The 26,113-nt window shown below is 38.0% G+C and overlaps 1 protein-coding gene across 8 annotated transcripts in view; it reads right to left on the bottom strand.

Annotated features, from left to right (window-relative positions):
• Positions 1-26,113, bottom strand: part of CNOT2 (CCR4-NOT transcription complex subunit 2) — a 131,978-nt gene that overhangs the window by 42,010 nt on the left and 63,855 nt on the right. For 3 of the 8 annotated variants that reach the window (XM_055580382.1, XM_055580383.1, XM_055580381.1), the window contains one exon: positions 425-547. The exons of 3 other annotated variants lie outside the window; for them this stretch is intronic. In XM_055580382.1, the coding sequence (XP_055436357.1) occupies positions 425-547 (123 nt within the window). Of the gene's footprint in view, positions 1-424; positions 548-16,183; positions 16,242-26,113 lie in introns of those variants that run through there. 2 more of the 8 variants (XM_055580384.1, XM_055580388.1) reach the window with 2 other exon arrangements.

The raw sequence follows: 26,113 nt of genomic DNA, 5'->3' as shown, positions 1-26,113 counted from the left end.
TATCTGAGGTCTAGGATTATAACCAGAATATTACAAAGCAAAGGAAGTTTCACTGAAGCCTGCCATTAAAGCTTTAAATCTGTACAAATCAGCTTTCTGCTCTTTATAAAAGTATTATTTTAATAGGAAAACTTATTTCACAAATTTTAAAAATCAATGATCTAGAAGTAATATCATGTTTACCTCATGTCTTGAATACTTCCTAGTACAGTACTACCATATCCCAACTTGAGAATCATACGACATTTTGTCTCCAATTAGAATGTTAGAAAGTTCATCATTTTGGTATCCCAAGGGCCTACCACTGTGCCTAAAACAGAGTCACTCAACCAAAGATGGTATTCTGCAGTTCATATACTGCTTTCCAGGAATCAGAAAGAAACAGACATACACTATGTAAATATAGCTTAACCGGTTAACTTACATCTTTTTCTGACCGATGTGGAAACATAGAAGACTGGCTGTAGTACATGTTTTCGTCATGGTAGTCACTGTCGACCCCCTCTACAAACTTCTTTCTTGAAGCACCAAACATGCTGTTTGTCACCTAAACAAAAATATTACTTTTATCAAGAATGATGTTTTGGAAAATGTCAAGCTTTACCTTACTCCTATGTAAAAAACATAAAATGAAGGGAATATTGCTAAGATAAAGAAACAGGTCAACTAAGGATTAAGGGGACAGGTGAGAAACTCGCAACAATATAGTCTTAAATGTTTATCTGCGGGTCCTGAAAATAAGAGGAGAAACTTAAAGCTCTGTTGTATGCAAAGATTCCAATTCCTTTAAAAGAAAAAACATCACTATTCTTGAAAAATGGCAACCCAAAATATTTTCCATACAAAGATTTTTAAAAACATGTTTGGGTTTAACTATTCAAAATCTTCACATGCATCCTCATTATTATTCAATATGAATAATTATTATTCAGTATGAGTAATCCTCAAGTATCTGAGGACTCATATCCAGGAGTGTCTCTGACATCACTATATCTACTTTCTAAACTAGCTGTTTTCCAAAGTATATCATCTTCACTGATAAGCTAGGTTTATTGAGGTAAAGCACTTTTTGAGCCCATGAATAGCATACTGGAAATTTTATCTCAAGTCACAAGCTCTCATTCGTGTTAACAGTAGGATAAACTTTTCATGCATCATCCTGGTGTAAATTTATGATCTTCACTAAATAATCTGCTTACTCTTGTGTTTTAAGTCTTTATCACATCCAACACTAGTAATTTTGAGCACTCATCATGGTAACTGCTAAATCTCTGCAAATTTTTTCCCCCAACATGACCTCTATGAAACTTCCAAAACTGACAGGTTATTTACTTGAGGTCAATGTGTCTATCCCTAATAGTACACTTTGTAATTCAAAGTCAACTGAAATGGCATGACAGGAGAGATTTGTAAAGACTTGAGAACATACAGTAACTATATGCTTTCACAAAAAAATTTGGGGAAAAATTCATCAAATTTGACATCCATCTGGTACACTATGAGTAAGTATATTTTTTTGCCACTCTAAGTAAGAATAAACAATTTCTTCTCATTTCAAAATAAAGACTGTAGTTACTACCATTTACCAGTAGGTATGATAAACTGATAAGACTGCAGGCTTCAAAAGCCAAATGTGATGTGCAAGTCTGTTGAAATCACCCAAGCTATTTAATAATCACTTAATATCTCAAGTTCCTTGTTAAATTTGTAGGAAACTGAAATGCTACATATTTGTGTTTTCTCTCCCTCTGGCAAACACCCAGGGAGTTTGGGTAAATTTGGTATTGATGGAAGAGAAACATTTTAGTCTTCCTCTGTCTAGGCATTTTACATATTTAGTTTTGCTTTCAAAAAAGTAAAACCTCTTTGCACAATATTCAGGTTAGGTTCAGTTCAGTCGCTCAGTCATGTCCGACTCTGTAACCCCATGGACTGCAGCATGCCATCACCAACTCCCGGATCTTGCTCAAAATTATGTCCATCAACTCGGTGATGCCATCCAACCATCAACCATCTCATCCTCTGTCATCCCCTTCTCCTCCCGCCTTCAATCTTTCCTAGCATCAGGGTCTTTTCCACTGAGTCAGATCTTCGCATAGGTGGCCAAAGTAGCGGAGCTTCAGCTTCAGCATCAGTCCTTCCAATGAATATTCAGGATTGATTTCCTTTAGGATTGACTGGTCTGATCTCTTTGCACTCCAAGGGACTCTCAAGAGTCTTCTCCAACACCACAGTTCAAAAGCATCAATTCTTCAGCACTCAGCCATGTTTATGGTCCAACTCTCACATCCATACATGACTACTGGAAAAACCATAGCCTTGACTAGACGGACCTCTGTTGGTAAAGTAACATCTCTGCTTTTTAATATGCTACCTATGTTGGTCAGAGCTTTTCTTTCAAGAAGCAAGCAACTTTTAATTTCTTGGCTGCAGTCACCATCTGCAGTGATTTTGGAACCCAAGAAAATTAAGTTGTTCGCTATTTCCATTGTTTCCCCATCTAGTTGCCATGAAGTGGTGGGACTTGATGCCATGATCTTCGTTTTCTGAATGCTGAGTTTTAAACCAGCTTTTTCACTCTCCTCTTTCACTTTCATCAAGAGGCTTTTTAGTTCCTCTTCACTTTCTGCCATAAGGGTGGTGTCATCTGCATACCTGAGGTTATTGATATTTCTCCCAGCAATCTTGATTGCAGCTTGTGCTTCATCCAGCCTGGCATTTCACATGATGTACTCTACATATAAGTTAAATAAGCAGAGTGACAATATACAGCCTTGACGTACTCCTTTTACAATTTGGAACCAGTCTATTGTAGAATGAAGTTTTTTATTCTGTACAATTAATTTCAGAATTCTAAGAGTCTATTAGTTAGTTTTAATGATAAATGTTATATCAGAATCATCAAAAGAAGAGTTCACTTTGCTCCATTTGAATTAACTTATGTATGTAAAATTGATGAGAGATATCCTGGTACTCTCCTGAAATTTTTTTGAATTCTGTAAGTTCCATGCCATTTTCCTGTGTTTTTCCTTTTTTAGAATTAGAACTCAGCAGTAATTATGATTTAAAGGGAAATAAATGTATCCTTAAGTTTTTTAAAACAAACCTTTTAAATTTCATGTGTAAAGAGTCTTAATTTGCAGACTATAAAGTGTTTTTTTTCCACTGTCACTTTGTTGAAACAAAACTCATTAAAAAAAAAAATCTTTTTTCCTTTTAGGGACTACTTAGGTGGTTGGTGGATAGGTGTATGGGATTCTAGCCCCTAAAATTACAGTCAGAGTTACAGAATAGCTTCAAGGAGTCTGCTGCCCAAAGAAGATTAAGTATGTTCTAACAAATTAATCAGGCACTCTGTCTATCACATCTAGTCCCTTAAATACATTTCTCATGTCAACTGTATAATCATAAGGGATTTGATTTAGGTCATACCTGAATGGTCTAGTGGTTTCCCTACTTTCTTGAATTTAAGTCTAAATTTGGCAATAAGGAGTTCATGAGCTAAGCCACAGTCAGCTCCCGGTCTTGTTTTTGCTGACTGTATAAAGGTTCTCCATCTTTGGCTGCAAAGAATATAATCAATCTGATTTCGGTGTTGAACATCTGGTGATGTCCATGTGTATAGTCTTCCCTTGTGTTGGAAGAGGGTGTTTGCTATGACCAGTGCATTCTCTTGGCAAAACTCTATTAACCTTTGCCCTACTTCATTCCGTATTCCAAGGCCAAATTTGCCTGTTACTCCAGGTGTTTCTTGACTTCCTACTTTTGCATTCCAGTCCCCTATAATGAAAAGCACATCTTTTTTGGGTGTTAGTTCTAAAAGGTCTTGTAGGTCTTCATAGAACCATTCAACTTCAGCTTCTTCAGCGTAACTGGTTGGGGCATAGTACTGGATAACCGTGATATTGAACAGTTTGCCTTGGAAACAAACAGAGATCATTCTATTGTTTTTGAGATTGCATCCAAGTACTGCATTTCGACTCTTTTGTTGACCATGATGGCTACTCTATTTCTTCTAAGGGATTCCTGCCACAGTAGTAGATATAATGGTCATGTGAGTTAAATTCACCCATTCCAGTCCATTTCAGTTCACTGATTCCTAGAATGTCGACGTTCACTCTTGCCATCTCCTGTTTGACCTTTTCCAATTTGCCTTGATTCATGAACCAAACATTTCTGGTTCCTATGCAATACTGCTCTTTACAGCATCAGACCTTGCTTCTATCACCAGTCACATCCACAACTGGGTATTGTTTTTGCTTTGGCTCCATCCCTTCATACTTTCTGGAGTTATTTCTCCACTGATCTCCAATAGCATATTGGGCACTTACCGACCTGGGGAGTTCCTCTTTCAGTTTCCTATCATCTTGGCTTTTTATACTGTTCATGGGGTTCTCAACGCAAGAGTAGTGAAGTGGTTTGCCATTCCCTCCTCCAGTGGACCACATTCTGTCAGACCTCTCCACCCTGACCCGTCCATCTTGGGTGGCCCCACACAGCCTGGCTTAGTTTCATCAAGTTAGACAAGGCTGTGGTCCATGTGGTCAGATTGTCTAGTTTTCTGTGATTATGGTTTCAGTGTGTCTGCCTTCTGACGCCCTTATGATCAGATCATGAACTCCTTATTGGCAAATTTAGACTTAAATTGAAGAAAGTGGGGAAAACCACTAGACCATTCAGGTATGACCTAAATCAAATCCCTTATGATTATACAGTGGAAGTGAGAAATAGATTTAAGGGACTAGATCTCATAGACAGAGTGCCTGATGAACTATGGATGGAGGTTCATGACATTGTACAGGAGACAGGGATCAAGATCATCCCCAAGAAAAAGAAATGCAAAAAAGCAAAATGGCTGTCTGAGGAGGCCTTACAAATAGCTGTGAAAAGAAGACAAGCGAAAAGCAAAGGAGAAAAGGAAAGATACAAACATCTGAATGCAGAGTTCCAAAGAATAGCAAGAAAAGATAAGAAAGCCTTCTTCAGCGATCAATGCAAAGAAATAGAGGAAAACAACAGAATGGGAAAGACTAGAGATCTCTTCAAGAAAATCAGAGATACCAAGGAAACATTTCATGCAAAGATGGGCTCGATAAAGGACACAAATGGTATGGCCCTAACAGAAGCAGAAGATATTAAGAAGAGGTGGCAAGAATATACAGAAGAATTGTACAAAAAAGATGTTCACGACCCAGATCATCACGATGGTGTGATCACTCACCTAGAGCCAGACGTGGAATGTGAAGTCAAGTGGGCCTTAGAAAAAGCATCACTACGAACAAAGTTAGTGGAGGTGATGGAATTCCAGTTGAGCTATTTCAAATCCTGAAAGATGATGCTGTGAAAGTGCTGTACTCTATATGCCAGCAAATTTGGAAAACTCAGCAGTGGCCACAGGACTGGAAAAGGTCAGTTTTCATTCCAATCCCAAAGAAAGGCAATGCCAAAGAATGCTCAAACTACCGCACAATTGCACTCATCTCACATGCTAGTAACGAAATGCTCAAAATTCTCCAAACCAGGCTTCAGCAATACGTGAACTGTGAACTTCCAGATGTTCAAGCTGGTTTTAGAAAACGCAGAGGAACCAGAAATCAAATTGCCAATATCCACTGGATTATCAAAAAAGCAAGAGAGTTCCAGAAAAACATCTATTTCTGCTTTCTTGACTATGCCAAAACCTTCGACTGTGTGGATCACAATAAACTGTGGAAAATTCTGAAAGAGATGGGAATACCAGACCACCTGACCTGCCTCTTGAGAAACCTGTATGCAGGTCAGGAAGCAACAGTTAGAACTAGACATGGGACAACACACTGGTTCCAAATAGGAAAAGGATTATGTCAAGGCTGTATACTGTCACCCTGCTTGTTTAACTTATATGCAGAGCACATCATGAGAAATGCTGGGCTGCAAGAAGCACAAGCTGGAATCAAGATTGCCGGGAGAAATATCAATAACCTCAGATATGCAGATGACACCAGCCTTATGGCAGAAAGTGAAGAGGAACTAAAGAGCCTCTTGATAAAAGTGAAAGAGGAGAGTGAAAAAGTTGGCTTAAAGCTCAACATTCAGAAAACTAAGATAATGGCATCTGGTCCCATCACTTCATGGCAAATAGATGGGGAAACAGTTGAAACACTGGCTGATTTTATTTTTTGGGGCTCCAAAATCACTGCAGACGGTGACTGAATTTAAAAGATGCTTACTCCTTGGAAGGAAAGTTATGACCAACCTAGATAGCATATTCAAAAGCAGAGACATTACTTTGGCAACAAAGGTCCTTCTAGTCAAGGCTATATGGTTTTTCCAGTGGTCATGTATGGATGTGAGAGTTGGACTGTGAAGAAAGCTGAGCACCGAAGAATTGATGCTTTCGAACTGTGGTGTTGGAGAAGACTCTTGAGAGTCCCTTGCACTGCAAGGAGATCCAACCAGTCCATCCTAAAGGAGATCAGTCCTGGGTATTCATTGCAAGGACTGATGCAGAAGCTGAAACTCCAATACTTTGGCCACCTCATGAGAATAGTTGACTCATTGGAAAAGACTCTGATGCTGGGAGGGATTAGGGGCAGGAGGAGAAGGGGACGACAGAGGATGAGATGGCTGGATGGCATCACCAACTCAATGGACATGAGTTTGAGTAAACTCTGGGAGTTGGTGATGGACAGGGAGGCCTGGTGTGCTGTGATTCATGGGGTCGCAAAGAGTCGGACCCGATTGAGCGACTGAACTAAACTGAACAAATTAATACTTCCTTTAAAAATATCTTTCTATATTTACACCTAAAGAGATTTATAGCCTAAAAACATACAACAAAGCAGAAGTTGTCTTCAGACTGTAGTTCATATTTAGCTGAGTAGCTTTTGCTCAGACTTTAGCAGGAAGTAGTAAGGTCAGCTAACTAAGCTATCAGGCCTGTACCCCGAAAATGTTGGTTCATGTCCTTCCCCTAATAATAAACCCAATCATCTTTATCATTATTTTATCAACTATAATACTAGGAACTATCATTGTTATAATTAGCTCCTGTTGACTACTTATGTGAATTGGATTTGAAAACCAGGTTCAGTTCCTGGTCGGGGAACTAAAATCCTACAAGCCGCACAGTATGGCTTTAAAAAAAAAAAAAAAGAAGAGGATTTGGGTGACAGTTTAAGAGTGACATAATTTGGGATATTTTAAGTATACATTTAATATGACTGCAGCTAAGTTGTTAGGGATGGACAAGAGGGGACAAGAGTGGAAGCAGGGAAATAGGCTGGTGAGAGACGATGGTGGCTCAGAATACAGTGGTATGGTAGAAGTGATGGAGAAGTGTATAAACAGTATATTTTGAGAGAGTTCTGACACTAATGAGTATAAGAATGGATGGATATGAAAGGGTAAGATATTCACATTACCCCTGGAAGAGAATAGGTAAGAATCAAAGGAACCTAGAAATCTACTTTTTAATAAGGGGATATGTCAACACTAGGCCAAAATATGTTAAAATTACTGGTTATATCATATATATTGAAGTCAACTCAGTAAACAGAAATTTTAAAAACTAATTTAAAAACAAAATCATGCTTTACATTACATACAAAATTTGTTTAAATATTTGGTACATATAATTTTCAGCTTTTTTCAAGGAAACATACAAAGGGTTTACATCCATTTTAACTGACCACCTTCCTTCTCAACTCTCATACCAGATATTTTAACAAAGGAGAAGCTAAAGGTGAGATTTCACCGAGAAAAATACACAAAATACGTATCTACCAAAAACAATGTTTCTTAAGCCTTTTGAACGCAGATCTAAAACAGGTAACTAAGGCACTTTTTATTTGCTTTGAATCCATAAGTGCTAATCAGAAAATATATATATATATATATATATACCGGAGAAGGCAATGGCACCCCACTCCAGTACTCTTGCCTGGAAAATCCTATGGACGGAGGAGCCTGGTAGGCTGCAGTCCATGGGGTCGCTAAGAGTCGGATACGACTGAGAGTCTTCACTTTCACTTTTCACTTTCATGCATTGGAGAAGGAAATGGCAACCCACTCCAGTGTTCTTGCCTGGAGAATCCCAGGGACGGGGGAGCCTGGTGGGCTGCCGTCCGTGGGGTCACACAGAGTCGGACACGACTGAAGTGACTTAGCAGCAGCAGCATATATATATACACACACACATCAGTTCAGTTCAGTCGGACACATACAAACATATATATATTACATAGGTTAGCATACACTAGTTCTATCAGCCTGACACTGCCCCACTGCAAAAAAAAAAAAAAAAAAAAAAGAGAGAGAGAGTTGGCCTCAAAATGTAGTAGAGAGGAATTAAACTGAGAAGCAGAATAGAAGCACTAAGTTGGCTGGATCTTCCCAGTAAACATCTTCATTACTTAATTAGGACTAGCCATGAATTCCTAAGGTCTAACATTCTTAACATCTAAATATAATATTTCAAAGCCAAACTCAGTAAGTCAAAATAATCACAGAAGAATTCACAAAACCTCAAACATGAGATAATCTTAACCAACAAACAACTTCAAAGACTGGTAAAGTGGCCCCTGATCCAGGTGGGATGAATGGTAATTACAAAAGGGAAGGATAAGAGAAAAGGCCTGGAGCTTTTTAAACGGTCACAGAAACAACACTAGGACAAATACAAATGAAACTTTAAAGATAAAATTTAGATAGATAAGAAACAGTAAAAACAGACCATATCCAAGGCAGGACAGATGATATTTAATCTTGCACAGTTTTCTTTCACCAAGACCTCTGGAAGGAACTTACTCTAAAATCATTTACTGTCTATGATGCTGGAAATGTTGGCTCAGGCATGGAATCCTATTCCCAGGGAATAGAAACATAATCCATGGCAGAGTGGTCCTTTTCCTGATAGCAAACAAATGTAGTTTGATTTTGAAATCTTTGAAATCTATCTCCCAAGGTTCCAGCAGCATATTTTAAAGTTGTGCTAGGACATTTCTATCTGAGGAGAAGCACATTTTAATCAACTTAATCAGTAATATTTAAAACTGACTTTCCAAGTTGTTCTCTCCTCCTTTGTTCTGCATATCATCACGTTCTATCCATTCTTCACATGGTTTTCATGTTTTTTGCCATTCTTCCTATCATCTTCTTAGTTTAAGATCTGGACTAGTTTTTTTAAGACCCCTGACTGATCTCTCTTTACATTTCAATGAACATGCTAACATATGAATTATGCCAAAAATTGTGCTAATGAACACAAAAACTGAGTAACAGCTCCAAGTCTTAAACAAGCTTACAGTCTAGCTAGGAAAAACACTTGTAAACAAAAAATTGTTCTATGAAAACCTGTATAGGTGCTCTGGGAATACAAATAAGGAAATATCTAACTTTAACTGAGGGAAACAGACTTAAGATCTTATTATAAAGTAATATGTGAACATATATTTAAATTTGTTAATTTTTTTTATTACAAAAAACACAAAGTGTGTGGGGTGGGTGATGCAGCAAACTCGGGCATCAGAGACAGCATGGGTAAGTGCTCGGAAATGAGAGAAAGCCCAAGAAACAAAAAACTTTAAATACAGTCAACAAGGAAGATGCCTGGAAGGACAATGATAGGTGGTAAAGAAAAGTAGGTTAAATTCCATTGCCAGGTTAAGAGGGCATGTATACAGACAGGAAAATCAGGTATAAAAATCTAGGTGAAGACTTCCCACAACCAATATGATGTCACTATGATGTCACATTCATAACCACTACACTGAATTTGTTACTTTCTTACTCTCATATCTCTTTTTCAGTTCAGTTCAGTCGCTCACTCATGTCTGACTCTTTGCGACCCCATGAATTGCAGCACGCCAGGCCTCCCTGTCCATCACCAACTCCCAGAGTTCACTCATATCTCTTTTTAATTTTCCCTAAAGGATACAAACCAAGATTCCATAGATCATGACAGTAACACATAATTTTGCTGTAGTAATTATCTCAAAATTCAACACAAACCTTATGCCTCAGCTTAATTTGGTTCCTGTTTGCTTTCTGCCATTAGAGTGGTATCATCCGCATATCTGAGGTTGTTGATGTTTCTCCCACCTATCTTGATTTCAGCTTGTAATTCATCCAGCCCAGCATTTCTCATGATGTGCTCAGCATATAGGTTAAACAAACAGGGTGACAGCAGACAGCCCCGTTGTATTCCTTTCTCAATCTTGAACCAATCAGTTGTTCCATACAGGGTTCTAACTGTTGCTTCTTGACCTGCACACAGGTTTCTCAGGAGATAGGTAAGATGGTCTGGTATTCCCATCTCTCTAAGAGCTTCCCACAGTTTGTCAGGATCCACACAAGGGCTCTAGCATAATCGATGAAACAGAGATAGATGTTTTTCTGAAATTCCCTTGCTTTCTCTATAATCCAGTGAATGTTGGCAAATCGATCTCTGGTTCCTCTTCCTTTTCTAAACCCAGCTTGGACATCTGAAGTTCTTGGTTTGCATAATGCTGAAGCTTAGCATGAAAGATTTTAAGCATGGTTTTACTAGCATGGGAGATGAGTGCAACTGTCCAATAGTTAGCACATTCTTTGGTACTACTTTTCTAGGGGACTGGGATGAGGACTGACCTTTTCCAATCCTGTGGTCACTGCTGGGTCTTCCAGATTTGCTGACATAATGAAAGAAAAAACCTCGATGGCATCATCCTTTAGGGATCTGAATAGTTCTGCTGGAATTTCATCACACCCACTAGTTTTACTAGTAGCAATGCTTCTTAAGGCCCTCCAGAATGTCTGACTCCGGGTGACTAACCACTAAGATCTTTTATATACAGGTCTTCTGTGTATTCTTTCCATCTCTTCTTGATCACTTCAGGGTCTATTAGTTCTCTACCATTTTTATCCTTTACTGTGCCCATCTTTGGGCGGAATGATCCCTTATGTTTCCAATTTTCCTTAAGAGCTCTCCAGTCTTTCCCCTTTTGTTGTTTTCTTCTATTATTAAGCACTGTTCATCGACGAAGGCCTTCTTGTCTCTTCTGGCTATTTTTTGGAACTCTGCGTTTAACTGGATGTACCTTTTCCACTCTCCCTTGCTTTTTGCTTCTCTTTGTTCTGCTATTTGTAAAGCCTCCTCAGATAACCACTCTGCCTTCTTGCTTTTCTTTTTCTTGGGGATGGTTCCACCTCTGTACCTCTGCATAAGATGATACCTCTGATTAGAATGCTCTTTCTCCCATTCTTTGAAACTCTCACACCAAATCAGGACCCTTGGATTAGACAGTCACTGAAAATACTATATCATAACTATAATTACATAACTTTTATTGACCACCAACTAAATGCCCGGAAATATATTCTAAATGCTTTTAAATGTATTCATATAATCTTCATAGTTAAAACTAAGATCATGGCATCTGGTCCTATCACTTCATGGCAAATAGATGGGGAAACAGTGGAAACAGTGTCAGACTTTATTTTTTGGGGTTACAAAATCACTGCAGATGGTGACTGCAACCATGAAATTAAAAGATGCTTACTCCTTGGAAGGAAAGTTATGACCAACCTAGACAGCATATTAAAAAGCAGAGATATTACTTTGCCAACAAAGGTCCATCTAGTCAAGGCTATGGTTTTTCCAGTGGTCATGTATGGATGTGAGAGTTGGACTGTGAAGAAAGCTGAGCGCCAAAGAATTGATGCTTTTAAATTGTGGTGTTGGAGAAGACTCTTGAGAGTCCCTTGGACTGCAAGGAGATCCAACCAGTCCATCCTAAATGAGATCAGTCCTGGGTGTTCATTGGAAGGACTGATGCAGAAGTTGAAACTCCAATACTTTGGCCACCTCATGCGAAGAGCTGACTCACTGGAAAAGACCTTGATGCTGGGAGGGATTAGGGGCAGGAGGAGAAGGGGATGACAGAGGATGAGATGGCTGGATGGCATCACCGACTCGATGGACGTAAGTCTGAGTGAACTCCGGGAGCTGGTGATGGACAAGGAGGCCTGGCGTGCTGTGATTCAAGAGTCGGACACGACTGAGCAACTGAACTGAGCTGAGCTATGTAACATGTATGTAATCCTCATGTACTCCCTTATTTAGTCTTTATTTTTAGATGAGAAAACTGAGAACTGCATCAGATATATGGTCATATATGGCCCAAGGTCATATATCTGATGCGCCCAAGGTTTTATATCTGATAAGTGCCAAAGAAGGGCCATGAACCCATACAATTTGCTAGAGTCCCCGATTTTAACCATGATAGTACACTGACTCTCAGACATTCAGCTAATAATTTAATGTGTGTATTCTCCCAAAACGATAAGCTTCATTATGGGAGAAGCAGTAACGGGCAAAAGAGGTAAGTAGAGGGTGCCACATCAAATATGTGTGCAAGTCAAAAAGATCCCGTTAGCAGAAGAATGAGAATGAACTGACTAGAGGTATGCGAAACAAAAGCTAGTCTCTATCAGACTGATTTTATCTCTTTTAGAGAAAGAGAATTTTAGAATAAAATTATGCTTAAGAGAACATTACTACACCAATTAAAAAGTAATTACTGTTTCATATTCCAAATTAATATTTTTACTAACTTTCAAAATATAATGAACATAACTGAATCATTCAAGGAATTAAAATGGTTATTATAAAACTATATTTTTATTATAAGCTACTGAAATAGACACTGTAACATTAAACAAGTAGAATACATTTATCAACTAGGTTAAAATAAGAACAAATACCTAATGGCAACATTTTCTTGGGGATTCCATTTCTAAAGTAGCTAGGAGTTTTTACTGTTAACATGCTGATACCTGTGACACATCACAAAATTAACTATTTAACAATATTAAAGTATGAAGACTTTTCTATAGCCAATAAATTTTCACCTTTAGCAACAGAGTCTGTACTCACCTTATATTATAAAGGATAAAGAGAGCCAAGTATAGGTAGTGGGTGTGAGTAACAAGACTGTTTTTTACTCCTGCTTCCCTAATGGAGACTTTACTAATTCATTCTGATTGCTGAACACAGAATTTGACTTCTAGCCTATTTTGCCCTCCCAATTTCATATTCACTATCAGAAAACATTTCACACACATGCATATACACGGAAGTTTTTTGTTATCTATAAAGTAGGCAGAAAATTAATTTAAAAAAACACAGTCAATTGCAATTAACATTTATCTGCCTTTACCAAGATGTAGTAAACCAAACTGAAACCAATCACAAGAAGCCAAGATATCTGAAATCTACTTATCTTCAATACTGGCCTTCAGGAAAAGTTGATAGGTCAAATCCATTAAGACACTGCCCAGATTCTATGAAACAAGAATACTGTGCACCTATATCAAATATATACTACCACCTAGAAATATTTATAACCCAAGGAACTTCTGTTCTAGTGGTATTTTTTGGTAATAGGATTCTGAACTACCAATCCTACTTCACAACTGTAATAAATAATACTAATTTTCATTCCTAGAAAACACTAAAAAAAAATTGAAATGGGATTAAATAAAAGGAGAGAGAGGCACTAACATTGGAAAAAAAAAAATTAGCTTCTCAAAGAACAAAGAATTTAATATCTGGAAGTCTTTAGGGAAAAACAGGAGAAGGCAATGGCACCCCACTCCAGTACTCTTGCCTGGAAAATCCCATGGATGGAGGAGCCTGGTAGGCTGCAGTCCATGGGGTCGTTAACAGTCGGACATGACTGAGCGACTTCACTTTCACGCATTGGAGAAGGAAATGGCAACCCACTCCAGTGTTCTTGCCTGGAGAATGCCAGGGATGCGGGAGCCTGGTGGGCTTCCGTCTACGGGGTCGCACAGAGTTGGACATGACTGAAGCGACTTAGCAGCAGCAGCAGCAGCAGGGAAAAACAAATGATCTTTCCTTTTATTAAAAAAATAAACTACTCTCAAAGTCCTACTAGCTCTAGAACACTGTGGCTTGATACTAATAAATAAATGTATAATGAATAGTTTAATAATCTGCTTAGGATGGATCCAAGAAAAGTGAAGATTTAGATACATTTTAAATTGATAATTTCTAAAATCATCAACTTAAATTGATAAGGAAATAAATAAAAGCAATTCACTTCACAGTTTTAGTAAATGCAAAAGGCCTGATAAATGAGCAATAAAAGCCTTAATGAATTCTGAAAAGGCAGCACAGGAAACTCTGGATGGAAACGTGATTCAGCAGAAAACCAGAGACTTATATGAACATACCCACAATTATCTTGGAGAGTAGTTAAATATTCTGGAACAAGATTTTTTATAGGAGTTACAGGAATACTTTGTAAGAGGTGCCACTCCTACAAAACAGGGTAGCTCACATTTCATAGAAAGACAGAGAGGGCATCAAGGGGAGATGAAAACACATCATTCTTCCTAATCCAACACCTGTTACTGCAATCTGGTATCTGAAGCTGCCTTACTAGATGACATTCCCATGTCTGGTATGTACACCATACCTTAAGATGTGCCCCTCCCCCAAACCTACAAATTCTGTAGAGTATTACCAAAAAGTCTACAAATGCTCCTATCAGTCTGACTTTGATCTAGGGAGGATATGTTGTGCATGCTTCAATTTGAAGTAAAATAGATTTCGTGGTTTTCCCAAAATCTTAGTCGCTTGTATCAATATGCCTCATACAGATTCAAACTTTAACCATCAATATATAAGCTTTAAAAGATAATTGTATAATCCTAAAATCAAAACTCAATTATTCAAAAAGTGCTAACAATCATATATTAACTAAAGAACCAACTATAACTTGTATGCCTTACCAGCAATAAGATTTGAGAACTCACACAATATGGACTAAAATTAAAATAAGCATTATTTTATCCTTGAATACAACTGAAAGAACATATAACAGTAAACCTGTTAAGTTCAGAATATAAAACAAATATGAAAGAAAATTTTCAAATTAAGGTGGATATCTTAAACCAATGTTAAACATGGGGTCGGAGGTAGGGAGCTCTAATAAAGGGGAGAGGAAGGGAATTCAAAAGATACTGGACATATGGTCTGCTTTGCTGGGAGATATGGATGTCTATAAGCCTCATAGTAGATTTAAGAAACCCTGGAACTTGAGATAAACTGTTGAGGATTCTGTATTTCAAGACCCTGCTCTGAGATGCGAAATGCCAAATACCTGGTGCCCCAACCTTTTTAAACCTGACACACTTTCTTTGAAGAAATGTTAGCAATCACAGGCCAAATTAATTTTTCCTGGGTATAATTTTGCACGTCTTACTATGTGCAAAAGAATTTAGAAATCAAGTGAATAAAAATCACGTGGTATAGATATGAGGGAACTAAAGAAGAATTTTTGAAGGCTTTCTGAGAAGCAAAAGCCTAAAATGATAATAAAGTGTAGACCCAGGGCTATACTGCCACAGAACTATTTCTAAAAAGTATGCATTAAGAAAAAAACCTGCATTGTTAGATCATGATTTAAGATACAAGAAAGACAAGTAGAAAATGTCAAGAGTGTTGGCACTTTACACACACACACACACACAATTTGGTGAACTTGCTCACTCAAGTGTTGGCTAAACTATGTATACTAAGTATTGTGCTGCTTCTATACTTATTCTTACTAACCTTAAACCTAGAGAGGGATAGAAAAGTTTCAGTCTTCCTGTCTAGATTTTGAGGAAAAAGATGTTTCAAGTTTCTATTCCTGCAAATTTTAAAAATATATAGCTACCTGACTAAAACTTTGGGAAAGGGAAGGACAGCATGTCTACAGCTACCAGAAGGAAACTAAAATTTGCCTCCTTCTGATACCAAGCTAAACATGGCAAAATTTTAACTCTATGGATTTATGCTTTCCCTGACTTCTCTTAGCTTCTTTTCTGAAAACCAGTTTTTTCGGTCCTGCAGTACTTTGTGGAGAATATGAAGTTTAAAACAATCTAACACCCTTCCTTTGCATTATAATATTTATGATTTATTCAGTTTAAGGTTGTCCCTCTTTCACATCCAATAAGAAAAAATTATTTCTTAGAACACATTAGGATTTTATTTAATAATTTATGAGGTAATTTTATGAAAAATAATTTTAAGAAGCATCATATTTTTAGACTAACAAAATGACTCACTGGTAAAATGGCCCAACATCCACCCTTAAAATACTGATGACAGTACCATCTTTTCCCCCAGCCTTTCCCACCACATACTTACCTGTGCAACTTCTTTCAACATTTGCTACTCTGGGGATTGGAAAGCTCAGAGCTGGAGGCTGAAGTGAAGAAGGAAAGGTTGGAGGGTGAGCCATGGCACCAGCCCCACACTAGGAGCTCCCCTGAGATACTACAGCAGGGTTGACACCATAGCTCTGAAGTTCAAACTCCAGCAAACGATAAGAAAGGAGTCCAACCAGAACATGATAAACGATGGGATTCTTCTGCTCTTTGAAAAATAAGGAAATCATGCTATAAAGATCTGAATGTCCAGTTTCAACATTATGACTCCCTGTTCACATCTTCATTATCCCCAACCCCAGATTCACCTCTCACACCAATTCAAAGTGCTCTTCAAAACAGAGGGTGGGAGGCGAAATCCTACAAACTTGTACACAGTAAATGAGGATAGGGCTTACCTGGCCAGCATAAAAACGTCCAGGACAATATGTTAAAATACTCTGCCTACCTGCCCTTTGAATATTTTCTTGCTCTCCTAAGCGTTCAATATTTAAGGCTCTCAAACACATTAATATTAACACCATCAACCAGGAAAAATTTTAAAATGACAGCGGGGCTACTTAGATGTATTTAAATTCCTAAAAGTAGACTAGTGACCTTTTTAAAATCCAGGGATAACTTTTGGTATAAGGATATTCCTTGGAGGAATTTCCTGGCAGGCCAGTGTTTAAGGAGTTTGACTTCCACTGCTGGGGCCCCAGTTCTATCTCTAGTTGTAGAACTAAGATTTTACAAGTTGTACAGAATGGCAAAAAAAAAATTTCTGGGAGGAAACTAAGTTCTTAAAAGTGTTCCATTCTGATAAAAGCAAATAAGGACACCCCTTAACTAATATAACTCTAATCAAATTAGATGATAAAAAATTAGACTTTTAGAGAAATAAATCTAAATATAGGACTTAAATGTGACTTTTATGAGAATAAGAATCCTCATTTTATAATATAGAAAGTAAACTATCAATTCAAAGGAAACTAGATTCTGATTATTATGACTAATAAAGCTAATAGAAGAAGATGTTCATTTCAGTTATTTAAAGATGACATCTATTTAGTAACATAAATATTACTGAAGGTGGCAAATACTATAAAGCCGTAAACTAGGAGAAGGAAACAGCAACACACTCCAGTGTTTTTGCCTAGAGAACCCCATGGACAAAAGAACCTGGGGGGTAAAAACAAAACAAAACAAAAAAAACACCAAAATTGTAAACTAAATTCACTGAAGATAAAGAATACCAAATTATTTTATATGAAGCAATTAAAAATGAAAAGTATCCCTTTAGCAAGGGAACATAGGACCTTTAAAATACTTTTAAACAGCTTGCCATATAAATTAATTCAGTAAACACCTACTATGTGCTAAATATTTACATTTATACCCTTATATACTTTATCCATTAGATGCTCAGAACAGAGAACATCATAAATCAAAGTGAGTAAAGAAGAAAAACACATTTATAGTGCTCCTGTACTACTCTGGCCTCCAGGCCTTAGTGAACTTACCCTTCATTACCTCTAATCTCCCATCACTCCTGCAACACTGCCCTGCTCCCCTTGATATTTCTCAAACTCAAAGGGCATACTTCTGACTTCAGGCTTTTGTATTTGTATACTTCAGGAAAGCTTTCTTCTTAGGTAGCTACATGGCTTTGGCTCACTTTACTTCAGATACTGAGCCATCCTAGTGAGGACTTCATTGTCTATTCTATTTTAGATTATACTATCCTTTGTCCTAAATCCCTTGGCACCCTTTACCCCTTTTCCTATATGTGTCAACATATAACACACAATGCATTTTATCTATTTTGTTTAATGTTTTCCTATGCTCTAAAACATCAGTTCCCTGAGAACAGAATTTATTTTTGTCTCTTTGTTCACTTATGTCTCCGCAGAATCTGGAACGGTGCCTGGCACTGAATAGGCCCATAACATGCACGTGTCCTCCTCTTACTCCACACATGCTGTTGTTACCTATGGTATTTGACAGGAACCCATCAATGCAGTGCTTACAGCACACATGAAAGTTTTATGAGGACAACAATTATTTTAAAAAGTAATGGAATGATTCAAAAATTAATTTTTATATTTCTGAAACATATGAATAAAACTGTTTTATGCCTTTTCCCACTGAAATTGACAACCACTTCCAAAATACCTAATAGACACCTTCAGTGGTTAGAATGCCATACCATGAGAGGTAAATAAAAACTTCAGGATTTAAAATTATTTTTCTATTTCTTAAACTTTTTCTCAAGTTAGATTGTCTTCTTAAAAAAAGTTGCTTCACAAGTATTTCAGATTTATCAGTTTAATACGATGAGACAATACATGTTTCTTTTCTAGCCAAAAAAAAAAAAAAAAAAAAAAAATCCCCCTAGAAGAATTATACTACTCAGAGCCACTGGGTTGCACTGTAGTCCATGGGAATATATACTCCTTAAAGTTAGCTGAACCATTTACCGCTAGAACAGGCTAACACAGTGTGGGCCTGGTACAAATATGCACTAACATGTACTGAGTGTTTACTAAATGGTAAGCACGGCTCAAAGCACTTTATACATATTACCTCACTTAATCATAACAAAACCTCTGTAAGATGTACTTTTACCTCAAATTGAGGCACAGAAGGGTAGGGTCTACATACTCTCATCAGACTGAAAATATTTTTCTTTCACAGTTATTATGAATACCCAGTTCTTACAACTCCAATAAGATATGAAAGGCTTATTTTGCAGAAAAACCCAAGTGGATAGACTTCAAATTTTAGAAGTTGGCCAAAGTATAGGTAAGGGTGAGGCACAGGCTTGAAAATTGAGAGATGAAGTAAAGATCCACATTCTGAACTGTGGGATCAGCTTTCTTTCCTTAACTTGCTTACAGAACACTGTCAGATGTAAGCATCACCCCATCCACTGCACCTTGATACTACCTGTGGAAAAACTGAATTGCTGCAGAGAAATAAATGTCACACACTAACAAAGTGAGGTCCGTCCCAATGAAAAGGCTAACTCAACTACATGTTAACACACTGTCCACAAACCCAGTAATCACTTTACTTTTTTAGAAATAATTTTAGAGTCACAAAAGAGCTGTTTAAAAATAGTTCCCATATAACCCCATTTTCCTCCAGTGGTAACATCTTGTTAGGACAAGTATCAAAACTAAGAAATTAGCTATTAACTAACAACTTCACCAGTTTCCCACTAACTTCCTTTTTCTGTACCAGGGTAGACATTAATATTCAGTTTTATGCTTCCTTAGTCTTCTGCAACCATGGACTTTACGTCAGTCTTTCACAACACTGATGCCTTCAGTCATACCAGTGTAGCTAACACTACAGAATGTCCTGCAACTTGGGTAGGTCTGATGTTTTGTCATGACTAGATTGACGTCATACATTTTTAAAGACACATTACAAGAAATGTGACACGTCCTCAAGTGCACTATATATGATGGATATATTCCAATATATGCATGCATGTGATGATAAAATGTCTTATTACAAGCGATACTAACCTTGATCTTGGTTAAAATGGTGTATCTGTCAGTTTTCTCCATTGTAACTCACTATTTTCCTTTTGAAAACAGTACATATTCTGAAAAAAATACTTTTAGAGCATGCAAATATCTGTCCTTAATTTTTGGCTCACTAATTTAGACCATTCATCCATGGATACTGCCTACAGCACCTATTACTATGATGGTTTAAGGATGATTTTCTATTTTCTTCATTTCTTTTACATTGTATTTGTTCATCAAAATGTTTCTGTAAGTAGACAAATCATCTTTTAAAGATCTTATTCTCAAACATGAATACAAGTGTCAAAGATGTAACCTAACTGACCCAAAGTGATATAGACAGAAAGTGAAAAATAGTGTCTTAAAACCAAGAGTCTTTTAATCTATAACAATACATTCTTTCAGTTTCATTACACTACTCTTATCCCAGTAGAAAAGAGCACTTATAAATTCATATGCCTCAAGCAGTCTCTTTCACTTTTCATCAAGAGGCTTTTGAGTTCCTCTTCACTTTCTGCCATAAGGGTGGTGTCATCTGCATATCTGAAGTTATTGATATTTCTCCCAGCAATCTTTTTGATTCCAGCTTGTGCTTCTTCCAGTCCAGCGTTTCTCATGATGTACTCTACATATAAGTTAAATAAACAGGGTGACAATATACAGCCTTGACGAACTCCTTTTCCTATTTGGAACCAGTCTGTTGTTGTTCCATGTCCAGTTCTAACTGTTGCTTCCTGACCTGCATACAGGTTTCTCAAGAGGCAGGTCAGGTGGTCTGGTATTCCCATCTCTTGAAGAATTTTCCACCGTTTCTTGTGATCCACACAGTCAAAGGCTTTGGCATAGTCAATAAAGCAGAAATAGATGTTTTTCTGGAACTCTCTTGCTTTTTCCATGATCCAGCGGATGTTGGCAATTTTTTCTCTGGTTCCTCTGCCTTTTCTAAAACCAGCTTGAACATCAGGAAGTTCACAGTTCACGTATTGCTGAAGCCTGGCTTGGAGAATTTTGAACATTACTTTACTAGCGTGTGAGATGAGTGCAACTGACGGTAGTTTGAGCATTCTTTGGCATTGCCTTTCTTTGGGATTGGAATGAAAACTGACCTTTTCCAGTCCTGTGGCCACTGCTGAGTTTTCCAAATTTGCTGGCATATTGAGTGCAGTACTTTCACAGCATCATCTTTCAGGATTTGGAATAGCTCAACCGGAATTCCATCACCTCCACTAGTTTGTTCGTAGTGATGCCTTCTAAGGCCCACTTGACTTCACATTCCAGGATGTCTGGCTCTAGGTCAGTGATCACACCATCGTGATTATCTGGGTCGTGAAGCTCTTTTTTGTACAGTTCTTCTGTGTATTCTTGCCATCTCTTAATATCTTCTGCTTCTGTTAGCCTCTTGATGAAAGTGAAAGTGGAGAGTGAAAAAGTTGGCTTAAAGCTCAACATTCAGAAAATGAAGATCACGGCATCCAGTCCCACCACTTCATGGGAAACAGATGGGGAAACAGTGGAAACAGTGTCAGACTTTATTTTTCTGGGCTCCAAAATCACTACAGATGGTGACTGCAGCCATGAAATTAAAAGACGCTTACTCCTTGGAAGGAAAGTTATGACCAACCTAGATAGCATATTCAAAAGCAGAGACATTACTTTGCCAACAAAGGTTCGTCTAGTCAAGGCGATGGTTTTTCCTGTGGTCATGTATGGATGTGAAAGTTGGACTGTGAAGAAGGCTGAGTGCCGAAGAATTGATGCTTTTGAACTGTGGTGTTGGAGAAGACTCTTGAGAGTCCCTTGGACTGCAAGGAGATCCAACCAGTCCATTCTGAAGGAGATCAGCCCTGGGATTTCTCTGGAAGGAATGATGCTAAAGCTGAAACTCCAGTACTTTGGCCACCTCATGCAAAGAGTTGATTCATTGGAAAAGACCCTGATGCTGAGAGGGATTGGGGGCAGGAGGAGAAGGGGACGGCAGAGGATGAGATGGCTGGATGGCATCACTGACTCGATGGACGTGAGTTTCAGTGAACTCCGGGAGTTGGTGATGGACAGGGAGGCCTGGCGTGCTGCAATTCATGGGGTCGCAGAGTCGGACATGATTGAGCGACTGATCTGATCTGAAGCAGTCTCTACCAGTACTTCCAGCCCTAAATAAGAAAGATCTTTTCTTTTTCCTAAGAAAAAAAAATCTTCCTGTTTTCATTACTATACATCATTATACACATTTACTATAATACCTTTAGTCTACTGAGGCAGGTTAAACAATGAAGATATAATATTCTACGTGACAGAATAAGGAATTCTAATTAGTAAAATTATGACCTCAGTTAAGAAGATAAATGGTCATTATATTTACAAGTCTACTGGGATTCCCTGGTGGTTCAGTGGTAAAGAATTCGCCTGCCAATGCAGGAAATGCAAGAGACTTGAGTTTGACCCCTGGGTCAGGAAGATCTCCTGGAGTAGAAAATGGCAACCACTCCAGTATTCTTGCCTGGAAAATTCCATGGACAGAAGAGCCTGACGGGCTATGGTCCATGGGATTGCAAACAGTTGAACAAGACTGTGAGACTAAGCACAACAACAATATTTACAAGTCTACTAGATTCCAGGGAATCTTAAGGGAGGGAACTGACAGGGAAATTTCAATTTTTAGATTTAGGTAAAATAGAATCGCAGCTCTGATGACTCCATATATGAATTGGAATTTACTGACTTGTACTGTTTGATGTTTCTTCACAAATGACGCTAAGTGCTGAGAACAAGTCTGATATTTCATTGGATTGCATTTCACATAGTGTCTTACACAATAAAAACTATTCAAGCCTTGACTGAACACTAACTTAAAAGCTTATTTTCTCAGTCTCAAGAATGATTTTTCATCCATCTTCTCAACCAAAATAAAAATTTGTTTAAAGATGAAACCTTTTAAGATTTAATAAGACTTCTACTTCCAACCAAGATGGAGGAGTAGGGCTCCCCTTTCTCCCATGTCACCTGAAACAACTTTTAAAATGGATTTTAAAAAATGGGTAAAATATATTTATCAATGGTTTTCAGACATAGGACATAAAGCGGTATAAAACAAGAACCCCTAAGAGAAGAGAAAGAACTGATATGAGCCTTACAACTGCCCCTGCTTATTGAATGGGGGAGTTTCCAAATTATAATACCAAGTTGCAATACAAGGAGACTGAGTCGTGGTGAAGGCCAGAAATTGCTGTGAATTGAGAAAGTGTAGCTGAGAAGGCAGCTAGAGCACCAAGTAAGAGAGAGCTGCAAAGAGAAAGCATTAGAGAAATCTGGAAAGGGTTCCTCTTTGGTCATCTGTGCGTATGCATGTATGCAGAGGGTGGGAACAGAGACAGCACAAATAATCTCTAGGCTCACACAACTGTTCCCTAAGCCAAAATAGAAAAACATAATTCGTAGGGCATCAGATAGAGTACTCAGAAGAATACAGTCTCAGTATGTGGGAACAATTAGCCTAGACTAAAAGCTACTGTGCTCCTTTGTAACAAAACTTACCATTAAAAGGGGGAGTGGGGGGGAGGGAAGAAAGGAAGAATGTCTCAAAGGGCTCAAAAAGCTTCTAAGTACTAAAAAAGCTCAAGAACTCTAACAAATACAAAAAAAAAAAAAAAGTATAGCACTGAACAGATTAAAAATTCTAAGAACTGGCATCCAAGCAGAACAGAAGTTTCCTGGCCATGCAAAACAATAATAAAATACATAATGGGGAACCACCAAGAGAACAGACCCAGAAATGGTACAGGTGACAGATTTAACAATGACATTATAGAGCTGTTATGGTTTGTATGTAAAGGGAAGAATAACTGGCACGATGAAGAAAAGACTGGTGAACTTTTAAAAACACAGATATAAAAAACCATCCTAGATACATGGAGAAAAAAAATATTTTAAAAACTGAACAGAGCAACAGTAAGCTGTGGGACTTCATGTGATTTTAATATATGTATAATTGGAGTCCCCAAGGTTGAATAGGTACAGAGTAAATATTCACAAAAATAGTAGAATAAAAATCTCAACTGATTCACTTTGCTATACACCTGAAACTAACACAACACTGAAAGTCAATTATACTCCATTAAAAATTCTTAATAAAAATTCCAAATTTGATTCAGACTAATAAGTTCACAAATTTAAAAGGTTCAATGAATCTCAAGCATGAGACATGAAAACTATACCAAGATATATCATAGATAAATGTGCAAAACCAAGGCAGAGGAACCAGAGATTAAATTGCCAACATCCGCTAGATCATCAAAAAAGCAAGAGAGTTCCAGAAAAACATCTATTTCTGCTCTATTGACTATGCCAAAGCCTTTGACTGTGTGGATCATAATCAACTGTGGAAAATTCTGTAAGAGATGTGAATACCAGACCACCTGACCTGCTCTTGAGAAACCTGTATGCAGGTCAGGAAGCAACAGTTAGAACTGGACATGGAACAACAGACTGGTTCCAAATAGGAAAAGGTGTACATCAAGGCTGTATATTGTCATCCTGCTTATTTAACTTATATGCAGAGTACATCATAAGAAACGCTGGGCTGGAAGAAGCACAAGCTGGAATCAAGATTGCCGGGAGAAATATCAATAACCTAAGATATGGAGATGACACCATCCTTATGGCAGAAAGTGAAGAGGAACTCAAAAGCCTCTTGATGAAAGTGAAAGAGGAGAGTGAAAAAGTTGGCTTAAAGCTTAACATTCAGAAAACTAAGATCATGGCATCTGGTCCCATCACTTCATGGCAAATAGATGGGAAACAATGGAAACCGTGTCAGACTTTATTTTTTTTGGCTCCATATCACTGCAGATGGTGATTGCAGCTATGAAATTAAAAGACGCTTACTCCTTGGAAGGAAAGTTATAACTAACCTAGATAGCATATTCAAAAGCAGAGACATTACTTTGTCAACAAAGGTCCATCTAGTCAAGGCCATGGGTTTTCAGTGGTCATGTGTGAGTGTGAGAGTTGGACTATAAAGACAGCTGAGTGCTGAAGAATTGATGCTTTTGAACTGTGGTATTGGAGAAGACGCTTGAGAGTCCCTTGCACTGCAAGGATATCCAACCAGTCCATCCAACACCCAGATCAGTCCTGGGTGTTCATTGGAAGGACTGATGCTGAAGCTCCAGTACTTTGGCCACCTAATGCGAAGAGCTGACTCATTGGAAAAGACCTTGATGCTGGGAGGGATTGGGGGCAGGAAGAGAAGGGGACGACATAGGATGAGATGGCTGGATGGCATCACCGATTCGATGGACATTAGTCTGGGTAAACTCCAGGAGTTGGTGATGGACAGGGAGGCCTGGCATGCTGCGATTCATGGGGTTGCAGAATAGTAGGACACGACTGAGAGACTGATGAGCGACTGAACTGAACTGAATGACCAAAAAAATGTTAATAGTAGCCAGAGGAAAAGTTACAGTATGCAAAGAGGGCCAAAGATAAAACAGCAGGTCTTTTGCAGAAATGGTCTAAATTAGAAAACAGTGGAGCAAAATCTTCAAAGCATTAAAACAAAAATCTGTCAACTTTGAATTCCAGGTCCAGCAAAAACTTTATCAAAAATACAAGTGAAATAAAAACTTTTTCAGATAAACGAAACCTAAAAGAATTCATCACCATCAGAAATGTATCACAGTCTATCCATCGGGATAGACGGACTTTTTTAGGTCAAAGTCTACCCCAATGGAGCTTTTTCTATAGATTCACATTGCTGGAAAATCCTCATGGTATAAATATGTGTTTTGTTTTACTGTTTGTAGGAAAGAATTATAAGACGAGATGCTACTAAAAGTATGAAAGATCTAATAGTCAAATTTTTTTATCTTAAGATACTGGAATATCCCAAAGGTCTACCCTATGATAGGATGTGATTAGGGTGAATATGACTTGCATTTATACTTAGAGGGCATGTGAAATTAAGAACCAGGTAGATCCATCGATTCTGACCCTAAAAGTTGCCCTAAAGTAAACTGCTTCAGAGTCCCCTGCACAGCAAGGAGATCAAATCAGTCAATCCTAAAGGAAATCAACCCTGAATACTCGCTGGAAGGACTGATGCTGAAGCTCCAATACTTTGGCCACCTGATACAAAGAGCTGGCTCACTGGAAAAGACCCTGATTCTGAGAAAGACTGAGGGCAGGAGGAGATGGGGGCAACAGAGGATGAGATGGTTGGATGGTCATCACTGACTCAATGGACATGAGTGTGAGCAAACTGTAGGAGACAGTGAAGGACAGGAAAGCCTGGCATGTTCATGGGGTCACAAACAGGACACAAGCAGGACACAACTTAGCCACTGAACAATAACAAACTGAAGAAATTGGATCCTAAAGATTATAGGTAGGGAATT

The sequence above is a fragment of the Bubalus kerabau genome, chromosome 1, assembly GCF_029407905.1.
Source record: "Bubalus kerabau isolate K-KA32 ecotype Philippines breed swamp buffalo chromosome 1, PCC_UOA_SB_1v2, whole genome shotgun sequence".
Classification (NCBI taxonomy): domain Eukaryota; kingdom Metazoa; phylum Chordata; class Mammalia; order Artiodactyla; family Bovidae; genus Bubalus; species Bubalus kerabau.
This window is presented reverse-complemented; position numbering and strand designations above follow the sequence as displayed.